The 21,088-nt window shown below is 39.5% G+C and overlaps 1 protein-coding gene and 1 long non-coding RNA gene across 2 annotated transcripts; both read right to left on the bottom strand.

Annotated features, from left to right (window-relative positions):
• Positions 1–327: 327 nt before the first annotated feature.
• Positions 328–2,330, bottom strand: LOC121948417 (protein Wnt-8a-like). Its single transcript, XM_042493815.1, has 6 exons — positions 2,260–2,330; positions 2,119–2,152; positions 1,844–1,982; positions 1,338–1,463; positions 1,096–1,238; positions 328–894 (listed from the first exon to the last, which is right to left on the bottom strand). The coding sequence occupies exons 1-6, from the start codon at positions 2,328–2,330 to the stop codon at positions 328–330; spliced, it is 1,080 nt and encodes a 359-aa protein (XP_042349749.1).
• A 5,116-nt stretch (positions 2,331–7,446) lies between these two features.
• LOC121948274 lies at positions 7,447–10,757 on the bottom strand. The gene is made up of 2 exons (XR_006106136.1): positions 10,686–10,757; positions 7,447–7,572 (listed from the first exon to the last, which is right to left on the bottom strand). It is a non-coding gene; the product is annotated as an uncharacterized LOC121948274 (long non-coding RNA).
• Between the last annotated feature and the right edge of the window lie 10,331 nt (positions 10,758–21,088).

The raw sequence follows: 21,088 nt of genomic DNA, 5'->3' as shown, positions 1-21,088 counted from the left end.
AGTCTGAGTCATGCATATTGTAGAAAAATATTTATTAGGTATTTTGAATTAAAAATATACATATAAAATATTAAACATTCAGACTTCACAGAAGATAGATCAACATATCTGACCAATCATCCCCAAAGGTGTTGGTATTCATGGAGAGTTTTGTCCTAGGAAAAAAAAAAAATCATATTTTGACTAGAGTCAAGTCAATTAGATCAAGTGCATTAATGGCATCAGGTGATGTGATTGTTGAAAAGGAAAATAACATGCTCGTAATTCAGAATAATCCCGACTGATGTCCATATGAAAAATGATGAGGGTAGTGCATGTTTCAGGCAATCAGTGACGGCGCGCACGGTGCCTGCGCTTCGTTTTATTATGAGGTCTTCTCCCACCTTCTTTACGCGCACAGTAATATTTAGTAACAACTTGCGTGCATTTGTCGCACTTCACTGTGCAGCACCAGTGGAATTTGCAGTTGCAACTGCTCACAACATTGATGCGCTTCTCCACCACTCTGAGGCCGCATTCATAGCACAGCCTGCGGCAGCTCTTTCTCTCCCGCAGGGGCATTGTCTTGTCGCCCTTCAGACACTCTCGCCCCTCGGTGCCCGGATATCCCAGGCTGTGGTTCTTGACACAGTAATTCGGAGAATCCTCCAAGTAAATGAGCTCTGTGCGGGCGATGCTCCGGAAAGCATGCGCTATAGCTCCCCGGTTGTCCGCGCTGTTTCCAGCCCTCACCGGCCTCTTGTCCATCTCCAGTTTTTTTGCATGTTCGTGCTTCATCTTCAGGTAGTTGCCCACTTCTCTGAAGTCGGCCAGTTGCATCCAGCAGGTTTGGATGCTGCAGCTTCCAGACACTCCGTGACATTTACAGGCTCTCCTCATGGTCGCTTTGATTGCCTGCCAAGAGAGAGTTAGTTAGAAATTGTATTAATTGCACGATTTTCTCCTTGAATTTGAACCAATGAGCAATACCAGTAACAAAATACATCTGTTTTTCTCCCCTGACATGTGCTATTAATAAATACTGAACTGGAGAACACACTCCATAAAAACTTCAAGAAAACTTGAGTGATTAATTATTCTAAAATTATATCTTACCAGTCTGCCTGCCTCGTTGTTATGCAGGTTGACTGCTGCGCGTGAGTCATGCCCACCTTCCAGCGCGTCCACAAACTGCTTGGAGATTTTCTCTCCAAACGCCACATTATCACTGCAGCCTCCCCAAATCCACCCTCTACCACCTGGAGATGAAAAACACATTGTTACTTAATTCTAAGAATACGATGTAAATTGTAGGTAATTAATTCTTATGAATGACCTAGGATAGCACTGAAATATACCTGTCTGTCCAATTCTGGAGTCATCACAGCCGCAGTTGTCAAAGTCTCCCATACTACAGTTCTTAGTGAGCGTGTACATCACTCCGGCCGCGCTGATGGCGTGGACAAAAGACGTCTCCCTTGTGGCTTCAATAAGTAACAAAGAAAGAGGACATCAGTGTTATACTTTGCAATCCCATTTGGCACCATAAATGCACAATGGCTGCACTCAAATGTCATGCGTAAAATATGCGTAAACAGTGCGTAAAGGCGGTACCAGAAATCAATAGGATCATAATGCTTGTTTTTTTTCAACGGGGTTCCAGCATGACATTTAGATTCATGTTTGTGTCCATTCTTCATGGTAGTAAGAACACATGGTCAGCTACAGCAACCCAGTTTTCACAGATTAACTTTGTGCAAACGCATTTCAGCAAAGCTGACACTGAACTCGCCACCACTCGACCTCACTGCTGTGCATGCCATGCATGTGATGATGTGAAAGTATATGGATACAAATGTCTTACCTCTTCGGAGGCCGTTGTGTGTGGATAATTGGAGCGTGTTTTCTGGGCAATTCCACCTCTCCCACGCGAACTGGTGTTTACACTCATGTATTCCACTCTGTGCGCCAATTTGCACGCTGCCGGCATAAGTCAGGAAAGCCTTGTGTGAGAAAAAACGAGTCATGTTAGTCACAATTGCGGTTAAGCAATACTAAAATGTATTTATTATTAACAAAATCTGCTAACATAATTGAATTTACAGAGGATGTTTTCGCAAAATGGGATAGATCATTTACCTTAGGTCCAGTCATGAGGAAGTTATTCACCGTCCTATAGAAAGGAAACCAGAAAGCCACGTTAATCCAAGGTTATTATACCACTACGAAACACACATTACAGAAGTTTTGAATTAAATACACCAAAAATAAGCGACATACCAAGCTAATGCCAACTGAACATGACAGCACATGGACAGAACCAGGGCTGGAAAGAAATTCAAAGGTCCCATAACAGCTGTAATCCAAGCAGAGGCCTGTTTGTATCCCAGATGTGAGTCCGGAGAGAGAGAGAGAGAAAGAGAGGGGCAGCTGAAGTTGTAGCCAGGCTCCACAGCCGATGATATTTATATGGTCTTGCCCCTTTGATTGACAGATTTGTCCTGCAAGTAACGTTTCGCTGTGAAAATGTGATGACGACGACATTGATTGCCGCGGCCTATAGACAAATAGGAGCCGTCGGTGCATAAGTGCACTTCAAAGAAGTGACGCAGACAGCTAAACAGCCCCTCATTCATTCATTCACCTGTCGTTCCCAGGCTCGAATCCTTATGCACTTTTCCCACGAATTAAAACATATTCAGTTTATTACATCCCATATGAGAATCACAAACTGAACTATGGTGATCATATAATCATTTGATTTCAGACTTATGATACAAGTCTGGTTCAAGATATTTATATGATGCCAGGGGACACGTGGGTGATTATCAATCACTTTTAAGCTACTACTGCGACACATATAGGCCTCTATCATATTAATATAGTATAATAATGATTCATTAAGGATTTGAAGAGGAGTTGGCTGCAGGACTGAGACCACTGGTATAACACTCACAACACAGCACAACCTGGTTTCACAAAAATACATCAAGCAGGGTTCCTAATTATTAAATTACACTCATACATTACTAAAATACACTACCAAATGCCTTCATGTGTCGTTTGAAATGTTTGGGAAATGGCACCAGTATCCTAGGGGAAAGGACAGTGACTACAAAGCCATAAAGTCTTTCAGGAGCTGATGGTAGCCCATATAGTCATGTAAATACTGGCTCACACATCGGCGACATTGGCAAGGTCGTGATAATAGGATAATAGATGTTTCCCTGGGAAACAACTCGGTGTGAAAACAGTCTGGAATTTACAAGCGTATGAACACATGCGAGCTATAATGTTGTGTGTGGTCAGTATTTTTTAATATATATTTTTTTCTGTAGAACGTTTATGGTTCTAGATTTAAATCTAAAATGTATAATCTAATAAGATTATCCCTTCGTATTTACTTCTGTTGATAATTTTCCTTGATTTAGCCTCCACAATCACTGTGATCATTACAGCCACCCTGCCAGTTTCTGTCATTTCATACTCATACTCTGATTTGATGCGAAAGAAGTGATCAAGTTAGTGATTGACATTACAGCTTTTCCATTTGAATCTCTTACACTTGTTAAATCCCCTTTAAACCACTCAAAATCCCTTAAAACAACAATTCACTCAGCGCGGGGGACAATAGACGGACGGCTGGGCGAGGTCCTCCTCACCGTGGTGGAGAGCTGTAGGTGAAGATAATCCCTGTTAATTAGATAATATCCGCATTCATTCTGCAATATGACTGAAACCTAGAGCCCCTTAACACCTGGCTGGAGAATAATACAGAGCGATTAAAATCGATAGGGATGCTTCATAATTTGTGATTAACCCAAGGCTCATTAAACGATTTTTAATGGGTTAATAACCTGCAAACAATAGTCTATCCATCTGGGTGTGTTCAAGCATGGGTGCTAGATGTCTCCTAAACACCGAAACTTCCATGACAAATCACGTGGGTTTTTAAATCATTTGAAGAAATATATTATATTTCTTTATTATCAGGATATCGATTGAAATTCTGTCAACTGGCAAACGGTTGATTTGTAAATACTTGTTACTAAACGTATTAAACGAGATTAAACCAAAAGTTAATAATAATCATAATTTAGGATCCTTGCATCTTTATGTATGTCTGTTTTTCGTGCAAGTTTGTTTGCTGTGTATTCAGCTCAACCAGGAAACGGCAGGCTCAGGACCTTTAAACACCACGCTTAAAAATAACATCAAGTAGAAATGCGCGCTAATTAAATTGTTCTAACAGACATTTCAGACACATTAGGCTGTCCATGAAGCGCTGACGGGTGATTTATGGCAGCGCGAGGTGAGAGAAATAGAGCAATAAAGGCTCAGGAGGTGACGGGCTTTACAGGCTGAGGGAAGGGTGGCAGGATTAGTGACGCCAGCCAGCGACATCGGTCTGTGTATAAATGACCATTGTAGGTTGTTATTATGGAATCAAAAATAACCTGTCATACATAAATAATAGGCTATGAAGAAGTTATTGAATCGTCAATGCAGAAAAGTTCAGCAAAAAGCCAATTAATACAGAAATAATTCCACAAATTGTTAAACTCAAATCGTTAAATTGTTATTCCAGTATTTTTTTTCAATAGTATTTAATGATAATTTAAATGCTCCCCTTTGAAGGCCTGTTTGTATTTTACAGTGATATTTTTTTACAGTGTTGCTTAATATTTTGTTACTCTTCATGACAGTATGCGGTACCAGTCCCCGCCCCCCTTGCCTTTCAACCAACTACATTACTCCAGCCTGCACTTTGGTGGCATTGCATTGGTGTGTCTTTTCCCAGGAACATTCAATGAATGATAAGAAATGGATATCTATCTATCTATCTATCTATCTATCTATCTATCTATCTATCTATCATAACAGATTTAAAACTTGGCAAATTGGATATTCAGTTTAGAATGCAGTTCTTTTTTGGTTAAAAATAACTTAAGTTAACTGATTTTAGAATTGTCGTCAGTTATTTTTTTTGTTCTTCAATCAGTGATTGTCATAGCTAAAATGTTAGCAAGCTAGCTGCCTTTTTGATAGGGCTTTCAAAGAATATTCTAAATTCGAATATAAATTTGAATAGTAAATATATTTATACATTTTCAGATGTGAAAACATATATTTGATTATGACAAAAAAATGAAGAAACAAACAAAAAAAAGCAGCACCACCTCCCGCAGTCTGGCATGTGCCTGTTTGGCTGCCGTAGTACTGCACTGCATGGCGGGAGTCACACAATGGCCACACTGCGATGTTGCTGCAGAGTTACATAATTTTATACTGCAATACTTTACATACTGTACAGGCCAGTTGCAAGCTGTCTAGATGAGTCATTTGTGTATTTACTTCTTGGCCGTGCATGATCAGTCCATGCCTCATTAGTATGTGTGTGAGTTTGAGGTTTGCGCATAGACATAAACGAGACAGCAGTATTCACATAACTGACTGGTTTCACGTCTTCATATTTATTTCATAAAGAAAAGTAAAAAGTTTATTAAGAAAACATCCCACATGATTAGACTCCGATTGCCCCCATGTCTGTAGACACCCCCTCCCCACCTTCCCCTAGCCTGGATGCCTGCCTTTCTCTCTGTGCTACATCACTACACCACTCCCCAGTTTGGCAATATTGGAGACATGTTAGCTATTATAGGCTAACAGTGCAAGACAGGCACCCAGGCTAAAGTTTTTGTCCCACCGGAGTGGTAAGAGAGCCCCCATGTGAGGATGCCATATACCTTTATGGCACCCCAGGGAGCTCATGAGCACCCTTTTCTGAAGACAAAGTAAGAGATTGAAATACTGTGATAATCAAAACAAAGTGCTTTTTTGCTGTGGCATCTCAGCTTCTTTTTCTTCATGTGCTCAGAACCTCAAGGTGTGGCATCGCCTTTCCTCTCTTGTTCGATGGCTGGGAAAGAAAAAAAAAAGATAGTTTAGGTCAGCAGCTTGTGTTTAGTGAATATTTGAGAGGATGCTGCTTTTTGATTTGCTGTATATTGATGATGTGCTGATGTTGCAGCAAATCGTTTTTTTTCCTGCTCTGCTTGCTGAGCGTGTAGTCTTTTGACAGCAGTGGAAGTGATGAGTAGCTACTGACAGGAAAATTGTTGCTGGGGGATCAAGGCTTCAATGCTGCCCAGAAACACACACACACACACACACACACACACACACACACACACACACACACAAACAGACACACGAGGGACACTCACTCTCTTTGGTGGGCAGAGGGTTTTTTTCTTTTGTCTCTGTCTTCTTCAGCTTTGTCCTGTCGAAACGGGCAATCTCGGTCATATCAGGCTTGTCAGACATTTTGGCTGTGAAAGATGAGAAAGACACCTGAGCACACAGCTTTGACCTTTCCTGTCAGCCATCATACTGATAATACATCATAATGTAAAAAAAAGCATCTCTTTTATTTAGTGTATTCTGTGGTATTAGAGCAATGTTTTAACAAGTCATCACATGAGCTGTCAAAAATCTGGCTGGCTTTGTCTGATATTGAAGATAACCTTTTTCCACCGACTGCACATAAAGGGAGTGGCATGGACATGTGCAGCACAGACACAGCCACATGGATGCCTGTGAGTGGTTGTCGCGTCCCACATGTGCTCTGTCTTGATATTCTGCTCTCTCCTAAAAGCCTGTGTAGCTAACGTGAGCCTATTTTTACCTAGCTGTCTGTTCTTTGTCTTTGCTTTTCCCTCTCAGAGGCTGAGGTCTTTGTTCTCTTCCTCCGCATCCTCTCTCTCCCTCTCTCTCTTTCTTTCTCTCTTTCTCTCTCTGCATCTGCATCCACCCCTGCAGCCTCGTGGATCCAGGCAATGCTCCACTGCAGTCATATTCCTGACCTAGCCGCAGGTCTGACTAATCTGTCTTGCACAGTGTGGCCCAGTCACGCCTGTTTCAACCACTGCTCTGGCAAGAGACTGCTGTGGAAATGTGACAAGCCCACTTGCCTTCAGCCAGTCATTTGCAAACCAAGCTACTGTAAAATCATTCTCGCTAGTCTGAATTTGAACGGGGCCTAACAGAAGCGCTTTGACATAGAAATAGACATCCTGGGCACGTGGCCAGAATTTGAAAAAAATTCAGATTCTTGAAACAAGGTACAATGAATCATGTCTTGATTACCCTCTAGCTGCAAAAAGTGTCTGTTTACAGCCCTGTCAAATCTTGATTTTAGCTTTTTTTTCTCTCCAATTCATCAGAAAACCTAATTAATCAAACATTCACTCTTTTGTTCCCCTATCACCATCATTACCATCATCATCATCATCATCCTCATCATCCATCTTTCACATCCTCTCACAGCTGCCATTAGCTGCTAGCTTCTGCTCATGCAGCCACACCCCAACCCTTTGTTTGATTCCAGTAAAACAGAACCAGAAAGAGAAACACGGACACACAGACACCGAGAACCACACTGAAGGACAGATGATTCATTCTTACCGGTGTTCCACACAGCAGTGGGCTAAAATCCACCAGCGGAGAGAGTAGGGAGGGATAGAGACACAGAGATGGAGAAGGGAGAGCGATGCGGAAGCGGAGTGAGTCTGCCGGTGTGTGCACGCCTGCCTGCATCCAGGGTGTGGGTTTAAGAGGGAGGGAGGGGGAGAGAGAGATGGTGGAGAGAGAGTGACTTAGAGCTTGGTCAGCCTTCCTCTTCGTCATCAATATTCATGCTCTCGAGGGAGAAGACAAGAGGAAACAAACCACTGATGGGAAACAGCTGAGCTGTTAATGTCCATCTGAGATTGATTATGATAAATTATTTAGGCATTACATTGTGTGTATTATAGATTGTATTAGACAGTGTTTTTGCAACATTGGTAAGGAACACCGCATGAGATGGTGGAAATAACAGTGCGTCTTCTTCTGTAGCTGATCATTATGGTCTATTTGAGAATTAATATGTACTGTGAATGCTCTCTTTACTTCTATAATATATATTACATGCTGAGAATGTGTAAAAGTTCTGAGTATAAAACTGTGACTCATGTAATGACTTTTTATTTTTATCGGAGCATATTTTCATGTTACCTATTTTTAATGTTGTGTCTATTTTTATAGGAACATGTTTATGGCATGGAGCAGTGCCGCATACCATGACATTTATAGCCCAAGCTTTTAGCAGTGCTCATCCTTAGATGGGCCTTTATAAAAATACACAAAAATCAACAAGAAAATACATACAAAATGCAATAAAACACAAACTTGTTAATCGTAATGGCCAATGAAAAGTACTGTGGCAGTTATCTATATCTCTGTAACAGTCATTACATGCTGCAATTGTGTCAAAGCTCTGATTATTTATAGAATAACAGTGAGTATGACAGTTAATACCCATCCTTGCATTCATTTATAAATAGTAGAAAACCCTATTTATATGTTTAAATGAAAATTACACTCATTGGCTGTAAAGTCTGGAGAGGCTCCACAGAGAGTGAATTGGGAAAGGTGTTATAGATTATTTATATATATTCTTTAATTTTAAACTTTATTTGATAGGATAGCTTAAGTGTGAAAGGGGAAGAGAGCGGGGATGTTAATCGAACCCACAGAGGATGTTGCCTTTGTACATGGGTTCGCCCGCTCAACCAACTGAGCTACTGAGCACCCCATAAACCCCTGTATTACACCTAGCAAAGTGAACATACTTACACACTTCAATTAAAGGGTTATTGACAATGTCTTGGTTGCTGTCCATTATGAACATTGTTGTCTACCATTGTGGTATATTTATGTGCAGTGTTTGGATACTGTAATATTTGAATATATAAGTATGCAATTTATATACTATTTGTTTCATACTAAGGTTTCAGACATACTGAAAAATCTTAGCGTACCAAATGGCATGTATGTATTGAATTTGAGACCGAGCCAGTCATTTTGTACATCCACGAAATCAGGCTCCCATTCATTGTCTATGAAGCAGCTCCAGATTTTATAGTTGATGGCATCGCATGTTTGAAATGTACTTGTGTGCTTTCTGGCTTTGAGAGAGAGTAGTTCATGTTCACAAATACTGAATTAACTTTCCTAGGCTATGGAGATAACATACTGGAATTCTTAATTTAGATGGTGTCCCCCTTTAAGGTTTATTTTTATAGGGGAAAGTATCTCGCATGGAATGGTGTCACATACTACAGCATTTATAGCCCAGGCTAATTTGAAATGGCCATCCTTAGATGGCCCTTTATAAAAATACATAAAACTCAACACAAAATACATATAAAACAACACGAAACTCAATATGAAAATACAACATAGCAAAAAACACAAGCAATGATACAATGAAACTAAATTTCAGTGATGAGCAACAGATCATTTGGGATTATTTGACTCATCCCACTTAATCAATTTCTCCACCAGTTGTCTCAGTTCTAATTAAGTGATCAACAGAATATTGCAACATCTATTTTGACAATCAGTTAATCTTTCAAGTATAAGGCTGAAGTGAACAAATACCTCGTTACTGTGACAATACATAGTGCTGCAAGGCTGACATTTTCCTGTAGGGCTACCCGGAAGCTAATGTCACCCTGGTTCCCTCGTCAAAAAGCCAAAGAGATTTTTCCATTGGATTTTGGATCATTACAGAAAATTAGCTCTTTGGCAAACAAACATTTGTGATACTTACATGTTTTGTTCAGCAAGATTATCTTTCACAATGACCACCACTTTCAGGATCTTTGAAGCCTAAATGTAATCATCAGAAGTAAAAAGCTATTAGTAGGCTATAAGCGAATTACACTACGGTTGCATCGCCACAGCTATGAGCCTGTAAAGTGTAGCTCAGTGTGATGATGTTCTGTAGCCTCATTTAGGCACATGTTAGCCACTGCCTTTTTTAGGACACATAAACGCTTCAAAGTTCGCAAGTTGGAGATTTACTGAGGTACTTTAAGTTGTAGAACAAAACGTGAAAGTATCTTAAGCTTGTGTTAACCACAGACCTTATTTCAGGCTTCGAACCAAAACCCATTCAAAATACCCATTAATCTTGAGTTGAGGTAACCAGAAGTGCCAAAATGCTTCTGGTCATTTGTGGGTTTTCAGACTCATTACTGGGATTCTGTATTGTAGGGTCAACTCCTAGTGCTTTCACAAAATTTTCACACAACTAATTTTCAGAGAGACATCTGTTGTACATTGCTCAGCCTGCTGCCCCCGTGACCCAGCCCCGAATAAGCAGATTAAAATGTTGGATGGATTTTTGATAAATAATCATCAATAATGTGGATATAATGACTAAGTAGGTAAAGGAACATAGTAGAACAGCTAGAACAATCTGGGAATATAAGGTAATTACATGACTTTACTGTAATGCAGCCATTAAAATCAGGAAAAGGTCAGGTTATTTTTTGAGTAAGTTCTCAAATATAAATATTTGCTTCTACTATGATTGGATGTCTTTTAATTTTGTCAATCAGTACTATATTCAGCAGAATAAAAGATAATGAAAATAATTATTTCCAACCTTACACATAATCCTACATTTAATTTGTTACATACACCATCTTTAACATTTTCCAACCTCCAAATAGTTATTTTTGCATCAGAGCTTTTATTTCCATATCTGTACACACGGATCTAACATTATTTGTCACATCCTTTATTATGCGACTGATTAACTGACCCCTGATTACATCAGGCTCTAATACAGCCATGATGTGTATAAAGCTTACCAGAGGTCCAGTTACAGCTTGCTGATGCAGCCGGAGAGAGCGTCCATCTCAGAGCTGACTGCTCCTCTCAGAATAGCATGCTGACGATGAGTCAACATGACCTCAACCTTTTTAAATTGATAGCATGAGCCAAGTAAGCACGCACACATTAGGTTCTGGTAAGAACTGTGTTAATGTGTTACATCACATTACTGGATGACTTTGGGGTTTTACTGGATCACAGTGAGGTCATACATACCTTTGAGTGCTCTGTCAGGAGACTGTGGCGCCACCTGCTGACTTAAGTCTGGAACTGCTTAATTTAACAAGAGCTGCTGTGCATGTGGATTTCACACGTTTAAACACGCTGAATAATAATGAACAGCCTTGTTACACTTTCACTCGACATGAAGCTTCCTGAATGGTTCACACAATACCTAATAATCCAGACTAACCTACGTGATAGCCCTGTGAAGCTAATTATATGTCAGTGCTCCTCAAATCACTCACTGATTCAGCCTTTCAGACTTTTGTTTTTATTGAGTTGTTTGTTTCTTTGGGATCCTGTGTGGGGTTGGGGAGAGGTCTTTGACCTTCTCTAAATTTTCCCGAGCCTTCCTATTAACCTTTCTGTTCAAAATGTTATCATATTTGAAGCTTGGAAACGGGATGCACTCTGACAAAGGTCAGACTTAGCAGCCGAATGACCTGTCAGAAGAGTCAAACAGACCACTGCTTGTTGGTGTACGGTAATAGACCAGCAGACCTTTTCTGGGATCAAGTCTGTCTCTGCGCTGTTTGTCAATGTTTAGATGACGGATAGTAGAGATGGACACAGTGAAAGCAGAAAGATGGCAGCACAACGCATTTGAAGATCTTTCTGAAGATAGATGATAGATGTTGAGTATAGTTCTCACACTGCTTTATTTAACAATATTCAAAATATATAGGAAGTATTTGGTCGTGCACACTAAACATTCATGCTCACATATAGCATTAACACAGGATGGCAGCACAGGACTATTTTACATTTTTCAGCCACTGACATGAACAGTGTATGAGTGCCCACCAGGGTGCACTCATCCCTCAGCACTGAGCAGCATAACAGCCTGTAGCAGCTTGAATCCTAATGTCAGTAATGTGATTAAAAAAAAACTCTTCACACTTTTCCAAACACGGTTTCTTCCATACTTGTGTGTTAATAGCGAGCAGAGTTTCATGCCAGATTGCTCAGTGGTTTAACATGAGAGATGGTTCCAATGAGCAGAAGAGGAGGTTCCAGAAATTATTGTCAATTCAGCAGCGGAGCTTCAAGTAAAGCAACATTTCCTCTCATGAATATGGCAAACAAGCATGCAGTGTGCAGCATGTACTGCACTTCTGTGACTGTTTTGTTGGAATATTATTTTATCTGCACCTTTTTTAGTTTATATTTTGCCTGTGTTGATTCGTGTTAATTTTAGGTAACAGGCCAGTAAAGATAGAATTCATTCACCATTGTGACAAAGAGAGTCGGTATGAAATCTTTAGGGTTATGCTGCAGGCAGTCTGTATTAATGTAGAGCCATATTGAGACAGCTCAACAATGATTTGATGAATTGAACATTTTTGGCCAATCTTTATGGTACTCCGAATATGAACCCTAATGACTCTGGTGCTCCCCTGAGTTTTCCTCCTGCAACACCGTGAGTTTTATATTTGTGGCTCTTTTGCAAAATGTCCCAACAACTATTGTATGGTTTACAGTGCAATCTAGGCAGGAGATACTCATGCCCATCTTCTATTTCCATCAGCCTCAGCTTACAGCAAATATTTGTATTAATGTAGTCAAAATTATTTATGTATTAATAACTATCAATTTCAATATTTACAATGTTTTTATTTCTGATTTTACTTTTATTTTAGTATTGATAAGGATTGGCTAGCGAACTCCGTACTTTTAAGGGCATGACGTACTTATTCTACATATGTCAGTTGTGTCTAAACAAAAAGTGAGAAAGACAAGCAGACACACACACACACAAACACAAAATGCACACAAGCAAGCAGAGAGAAAGACAGACAGATAAACTTAGCTCTTTGTATGATTAGAAAAGAGCAGTGGGCAAAATTGCCAATTGTTGACTGCAGCATCTTCAAATTTAATTTAATTATTATTTTAAAAAGAATTAAGTTCTGATTAAAGGTACATTACCTGTACCAGTTCAAATGTAAACAGCATCCAACCCTAGTATCAATATATCAGTACCAGCTGCTCTTTCTTTAGGGGTGGCTATGGGTTGTCCACCAATCTGACAGTAGGCAGTTGATGTCAAAGTATCCTTGGGCAAGATGCTGAACCCCAAATTACTAAGGTGTGTGTAAATGTTGGGGTTGAAGTAGTGAAAAAAATTCTATGCAAATGCAAGCCCATGACGTTTTTTTTTTTAAAATCATTTTCTCTTATTGTTATGTTTACTACCTTCCTTTTGCTGGTCTCTGCTACTAACTAAGAAATGTCATTGTTGTAATCTTAGCTTTGTTATATTTATCTTTTAATAAAAACTGCATGACCTCAAGGTAGGTTTTCTCATGGAAGTGAAAAGTGGTATAGAATATCAACATTTTTGAGTCTTAACAACACTTAGCATGCTAACATACTACTGAATAAAGATAAACAAACCTACCTAAAGTTCATCATGCTCGTCATCTGGTCATGTGAGCATGCTGACATTAATATTTAGCCGAAGCACCACAGTACTGCAGCCTTGCAGTGCAACTAGCATGACTGTAGCTTCGTCTAGTTTTATTGCAGTTAACAATTCACTCTCATCTTTCTATCATCCCACTCCTCACACTTTTTTTCTCTCCTTGATGTAGTTTCTTGTGGTCTGGTTTAGTGTGATAGCCAGCCTCAGCTGTACGCTCTGAGGCTTGGGTAAAGCAGTGGCTGTTCTCTCAGACACATTAAATGTTAACCAGAATAGATTAACACACACATACCAGTATGCGCACTTGCACACAGGTCAAGTTATTTCTCATCATCCAAGCTGTCTGAAGATGAGATTAGGCCATGGCAATGAATGAAGTGTAATTACCAACCACATTCACACAAATTAAATGCTGCCAGGCATTTTTTTTTATCAGCCTTAAACTAACAGAATAAAGAAACTCTTAACTTGGATATGCAGAGGCTTTACAAAAATAATCTTTTCACTTTGTCAGTCATTGTAAAAGTGCTGTGTTATCTCCAAAGACATCTGATAACTCCACTTTAAAAAGGAATTAACAAAAAGGAGCTATTGTGCAGACACACCAGAGTGGAGTGTGTGTCCGGAGAGTTGTGGGATGTGTAGGACGGGTTAGAACAGTGCAGGATCAGTGAGACCAGATAAGCGCACTGCCTCAGCTCATGATCTCCACGACTAATGATGCAGCGTTTGGTGCCCTGTGTTCCATCACCCGGCCAATGAGCTGAGAGTATCTCGGTGTGGAGGAGTTATCTCACCTAGCCAGCTGGAGGACAGTGACAGAGATGAAAAGAGAAGAAGGAAAACAGCAGAGAGGGTGGAGAGGAGATGGAGACAGAGATGAGGGATGAGGGACCAAGAGAGAGAAAGAGATAAATGGAAGATTAGAGCCCTGCTATAAACAAAAAACACGTTTGTAATGCACCTTATCAGGTATCACGGAGTAATGGCAATCTCTGAATTTGATGGCCACAATGATCAGTGTGCGTTGCTGTTCGTGGTGTTTGTGTGTTCTTCCTGAAATATCTATACTTTTAGGGTGAGCTTAAGCTTTGTTTGCGAAGCTTAACACATCAAAGTAAATATCCTCTATGCATCTTCTCCTTTTCAACATCGCTCCCTCATCTCCTCCTCCAGTGTTTCCTTTCAGGGATAAATGCAACACATTAAGCATGCACACAACTGAAGGCTTGAATGGATTAAGCAGATGATCAATCCTTTAAATCCACACATCAGTAAATTAAGTGAACAAATGGGTAAAAGCACAGAGAAATTTACTCATTTGTTCAAACTAAAAGGAGGAAGGGTATTGAAAGAACAATCTCTTGCCTCAAGGAACATAAAATTAAGCGTGCTGAAAAGTTGTTCATCACTGGCAATTAAAATGAAAATTAGTTACTAAATGTTGTTGCAGTAATGCAGCTCTGTAACCCCTGTATCAGATGGATTTTTAAGATATATGTCAACCAAGCACTCTGGAAAATGGATAGATGGCACCATTCAAAAAAATCAGTATTTGTCAGTTGAAAAGCACAGATTGCACTGGAAACACGAGTGTGCAGTGCAATAATGTGGTTTAATTCAGAAAGAGTTGAAGAGTAAACACAATATAGATCATCTACTGTTCTTGCAATTACTGAGAGAAAACTGAATAAAATATGATGTAAATAAAAAAAATGCAAGACTTAAGACTAATCAAGTCAAGTCCATCAAGACTATTTGACACTTTTATTGGGTTGTCTCAATGTTTTATGAAGCTAAACATGCTACATGTCCAGCTCAAATCACATCTATTGTTTCTGGGCTGCAGCTAATGATTGTTTTCATTATCTTTTAGTGTGCAAATTATCAATTTATTATTTTACAGATAAAATGTTAAAAAGTAGTGAAAGTGCAGATCACAACTTCCTAAAGCCTGAGTCGACGTCTTAAAATGTCATGTTTTGTCCGATCAAGAGTCCAAATCCTAAAGGTATTCTGAGAAAAGCAGCAAATCTTTACATTTTAAAAAGCTGGAGAAATATAATTTTTGGCATGTTTGCCTAAATAAAGACGTGGTTAATTGGTTACCAAAATAGTTGTTTGGTCTTCTGCTGATTAATTAAGTTATTAAGGGACTAATCTTTACAGCTCTAATCTCTCCTTCATATTTGATAAATTTTTTGTGTGACTTTCAGTCTCTCCTGTTGCACGATGACTGCTTCCTTCTTTAGTTGTCTTGGATTTTTGTTTCTAAATGATCAGTCTGTTGTTGCTGTGGAGCCTTTCTGTTTAATATCTTTTATTAATATCTTTTTTATATTAATATCTTTTTTTTGATCTCTTACAGTAAAGAGATTCTCTGCCTGTTTGTACTCAGAATTCAGGACTAGACAACAGTTGTTTGTGTTGAAACTGTCTTCGATTTGTTTAGTTTTCTTGATAAGCATCTTGTTTTTTGAGTGATTTGTTTACTGTAAGTTGTGGTCGTGTGGCGGTACTAGTGGTATAGCCAAGTCGAGATGAGAAAATATTGGGATAGTACCTTTCTGCTAACCACAAATATGTTTCATTTGTATGTTTTAATTGTATCAAATTAATGTTTCAAAAGTGATAGAGTATATGAGCTGACTTTATCGTCTGAATGTGGAGGGTTTCGTGGATGCTGTGACACCCAGGTGAGACGCCTGCTGCAGCAGACCACTGCAGACCATTTTTCAAGACTGTCAAACAACATAACTAGTTGTATTTTAGTGACCCGTTGCTGTTGTTGTACTGAGGACAGTACTATTGAAAGAGGCTATTTTGTACAGAAACATTTCTGCATCTCCAGCTGAGATTATGCCACCAAAAGAGGGTATTTTAAATCAAAATATGATTTTTTACTAACCATAAGCAAGTGTTTTTTGTGCCTGGACCTAACCACACGCTAACCACAGTGTTGTTGAAATGTAAAGTTTCAGCATAACTGCTACATAAAAATGTAGAAATGTAACATATCCATGGTTTGCAAGAATGTACAATGGCAAAATTTACTCTGGTGATTGGGTTTAGTGACATTACTAATTAACACTTGGCAGGGCATGTGTCTTGCATCTGTAGCCGAAAATGCTTCCAGATTTTCAGAATCATGTATTCTGGTATGTGTGTATATTTCTTTTTGGATTTCAGTAGGTATTGATGTAATTTACTTGTTGCGGGTCATGTTTTCTGTGTATTCCCACAGAACTCTCTGACAGGCCCTCTGTAGGATGCTTGTCCTATTTGGTCTTGGTGGCAGAATGTACACCCAGGTCTCTGGTATCTTCAGGCCTGACAAAAACATAATAAACCCAAAAGCACAAGGACATGCAAATGAACAGAAAAGGGAGCTGAGATTACACCAGTTCAATACAAGCTAATAATGCAAAAACACAGGGAATGGAGAGTTCTGAGGTATATGAGCTTTGGATATATGCACGATGTAGTCATAAATAAGTTAATGGGAAAGAGGACAGGAGAAAAGCCTCCCAGCAGCTTCGAGCTGTGCTGGGAGACTGTCTGCCACCTCTCCAGCTGTCAGCCAAGTAGTCCACATAAATTAGACCATATTTTAAAATGACTAATTTGTCTCCTTATTTTACCTCTTTGGGTGAGGGTTGAGGGCAAGTGATATGTTATGTTAGTAGCCATAGTTGCCATGTGCATTCAGTATTGACAGTGTGCAGGAGTCTACTACCTTCTTTTTAAATAGCTGAAATATTCTAAACATGTGGCGTGTCTGAAATGTAAATGCACAGTAAAAGGTTCCTGTCTGTTTTTTAGCATGCTGTTAGAAAGATGTGACTTTGGTAGTGTTGCTAAACTAAATTCTTATTATATTCTTCCTCTAAACCCTTCGCCACATGAATGTTTAATGCCATGTAACTTAAGTCTCAGTTTTGCAAATACATTTTTTTTTTGCTTTTGGCTAAAGGCAAGGTTCAGAGTTTTTTAAAATCAACTGAAATGCTCAGTAAAGTTTTAATGGAATTGACACAAGCCTGCTGTTAGCATGAATGTGAGTGCATTTGCAGCCCTTTCATAATGTTTTATTAGTCTTTGCACTATCCTGCCAGGATTGTGCGACAGTTCATGCTTATAAATTCTGAAATGGAAGGACTATTGTGTTAAGATTAAAAACGTTAGACAATGTCATTGTGTAGGACTTTGCTGTGCATATAAATCATCATTATCATTGTTTTGAGGAAAATCTCATCATCTTGGTTTTGTAGCTGATCACAGCCTCACTTAATGCAACAATATTGTCTATAAAAGGACTGATTATGCATTTACTTACTTTCTGTCTTTCATATATACTGTTTGAATGCTAAATGTTAATATAAACATTGCCAAAGTTTCAAATGATTATGTAAATGTAAGAGTAATCCACGTGACCAAAAACATCAAGCTACTGACTGCTCTGAATACGCTGTTTCCAGTGGTTTTTTTTTTTTTGTTTACATCCAAGATGAGCTGATGTTAGCTTGTGATGGATTTCTTTATATTGTCATCTACTCCAGGCACGCCACTTCAAGTATTTACATTATTTAGCCTACAATGCTACATGCTAACATCAGGGAAACATGTAATCTTGGTTACTGATGTTGTTAATTTCTCCCTGATTTCAGATCAAATCCTTGCTAGAACATGTCAGGTTGTGTTTAAAAGTTTTTATTGTTGATTTTTATGGGGAGAAAGTGCTGCCATTCATAGTCATTCCCTGGCTATAAGTACACATCTACATGTAGCTACATGCTAATGTCAGATGCTTGAAAGAGAGGCATTATAAGTGAGCCTTCTCAGACAGAAGGAAAATACAGGTGTTCCAGCTCAGACAGTATGAGGAAAATAACTTGTTTTGACCATCAGAGCATGTAAACATTTATTTGGGGTTTCTGTCAGTACAGGTATGAATCTGAAAACTGTAGTAGGTCCTCTTTTAAGGGTCTTACAATCCTCCCAAAAAGATTCCCTGGACCAGTATTGACTGGTTTTCTGACTCAATCAGCTTCTTTGTTATTTTTGAGACTGACGGTTTCAGGGATGCAGACAGTAGCTCAGCCTGTGCTTTGAAGTCTGTTGTTAAACGAAAACTTTTGAATTTTGAAAATAACGCATTCTTCAATTCACATTTGTGGCGAATATCTGAAGAATATCATTTTGTCATAAAGTACACTTTTTCTTTTTATCATAACAGTGCTGAAAACATTTTTTTTTCACTCTCTCCAAAATTAAATGGAAGCTGCATTTTGTGCTTTACTCTGTCAATAGCCAGCGGTGTTGTAGTCCTTTGTGATCCTATACAGTAAGAGGGCTATTAGTGTTTACTGTAACATTCAAATAAAAGCTGTGTGGGCTGAGTGAGTCATAGCAGATTTCAAAGCGAAGGTTATTTGTTAAAGGAGCATGTAGTTATTTATAACTGCTGTCCACATGTTCAATGGTATCCAAAAAACTAAGATTTCCACCTCTCAGTCTCCAGCACAGTCTCTGATGGCCTCTGTTGGACAGAAATAGAGCAAGGCTGCAGAGGGTGGAGACCCAACACTGACACCCAACAGAGATGTAAAGGGAATATTATAGTAAGCACAAGTTTTAGATACACTGTGCTGCAGCACTCACGGAAAGCACATTCTGTCTTTGACGAGGTTAAACTACAAGTGCAGTGTTGAACTACTCTTTCACATTTTCAGATATATATTATTGTGCTATGGGACTGAAAAAAAAATCTTATTTAAAGCACCTCAACAAGAGCTCTTAATCATTCCAGCGCGTTCTGAAGTCTATTTGATTCAGCCATGATGAATTGTAATGGCTCTGTCAGCGCTGTCAGCCTGTGTTTCTTTGCCTTTGAAATGAGAAATCAATACAGAGGTTGACTTGGCACCGGGTGTCAAGTGGCAAGGTCAGCACATAGATGCAGTGTTCACAAAGACATCAGCAGAAGAGACAAAAAAAAATCATCTTATATTGGGAAAAAGAAAAGGAGCACTCAAACAGTAAGACAAACGCTTTTAGCAAAAAGACAAAAACACCCATATTTTGTGCTTCTGCTTTTGTTCCGGTGCTGCACTCAGTGAGAGGAACTGTGGATCACTAAGGTGACAGCTGGGTTCCTGTTACGTTGACAATGACAAGTCGAATAAAGGCGTGTGTGTGTTGCTTGTGCTTCGGTTTTGAAATCAAACACACACCACTTACACACAGTTCAGTCACGCTTCCCTTCCGTTTTAAAAAAAAGTATTCATCTTTTCCAGTGGGCACATTCAAACTACTCGTGACCTTCTGAGCCATCTAAATTGGTTAAATTGAGCCATGATAATATACTGGAAGTATATCTGGAAAAATAGTAGCAGGGGGATGTGGGAACAGACAAATAGAGCCTTTTTATTATGCACCTTCCAGCAGCAATGGCAACAAAACAAAACTGGTTTTGTTTTGTTGTTGCAGCTTCACACTGGGTGGATACGAGGTGACATCTGTTCAGGAATCCCTGCTCATACACCTGAAAGGCTTCTGCGCTCTTCTTCTGAAATAGAGAGATTAATAAATGTCCCTCTGACTGCTTTAGGATTAAAAAAAAACACACACACACACGACACCAGGTGTGTGTGTGTGTGCGGGTGCATCATCGTCGGCACAATATGCTGTACGTTATCTCCGCACAGCCACCTGTTTATATGAAGGGAGTCAACAAACATCATATGAATTCCAATAAGGCTCACCCTCAGAGTACACACACTTCATCATCATGAAGCTAGCACTGTTCACTGTAATCTAAATCCCTTATTTGAAAGCTGTGTGTGTGTGTGTGTGTGTGTGTGTGTGTGTGTGTGTGTGTGTGTGGTTGTAAGGGAGACGGGAGGGGGACGGCGGCAGGGAGGGAGATTAAAACTGACAGTTTTCAGTGGTCTTAGGGGCAGTGTGCAGAATGGGGTTAAGATAATGGGTCTTTAGTAACAGCAAGGGATTGATCGCGGGGTTAATTAGCAAAAACCGCACTCATCATGAAACTGACAGGTAAACCAGAGATTTGAAGGTACGTGTGGAAAACACACCGAAAAAAAGTCTTTCATACGAGTCGTAGACTTGTGGGTATTTTCTCCAACACAACTCCTCGTTTTTGGATAAAATGCGTCATTATGGTCAAAGAATGAAGTTTAAACAACCATTTTTTCAACTAAAACAAGGACGAAACTCTTCTGCTATGCTTGAAATATTCATCTCACGTGCTGCTCCCATTTTCAGTCAGGAAATAAGACTTTTTAGACTGGAAACGTGTTGAGAATTAAAGCTGCTAATCCCGAGGATTAATACAATTGAGTTTGCTGGATTTTGGTAATGCCCTGTTTCCTAAGCTTTGCCCATTAGGCACCTGCTGCTGTCACACTCCAATGGCCTCACAGGAAATTGCCTGGTTTGAGGAGGGGCGAGAGTATGCCAGGGCATTTGAACTGCGATACAGAAAACCACTCGCACACTCACACACTCCACAAAGACAGGGAAGTGAGATTTTGCTGTTCTTGTCCTTTGGCTTTATGAGCCCAATTACCAGCTCCAGTGTGTGTTTGTGTGTGTGAATGCGTCAGTGCGTGTCTGCAGGCAGGTGCGTCAGCAGACCCTGACAGTCAGATTTCATGCACCACAGGCTGTGCCACAAACAGACATACTCTGTCTTGGAGTAGAAGAGATGAT

The sequence above is a fragment of the Plectropomus leopardus genome, chromosome 9 (assembly GCF_008729295.1).
Source record: "Plectropomus leopardus isolate mb chromosome 9, YSFRI_Pleo_2.0, whole genome shotgun sequence".
In the NCBI taxonomy this organism is placed as follows: domain Eukaryota; kingdom Metazoa; phylum Chordata; class Actinopteri; order Perciformes; family Serranidae; genus Plectropomus; species Plectropomus leopardus.
Note: the sequence above shows the minus strand (reverse complement) of the source record. Positions and strands in the feature narration are given on the sequence as shown.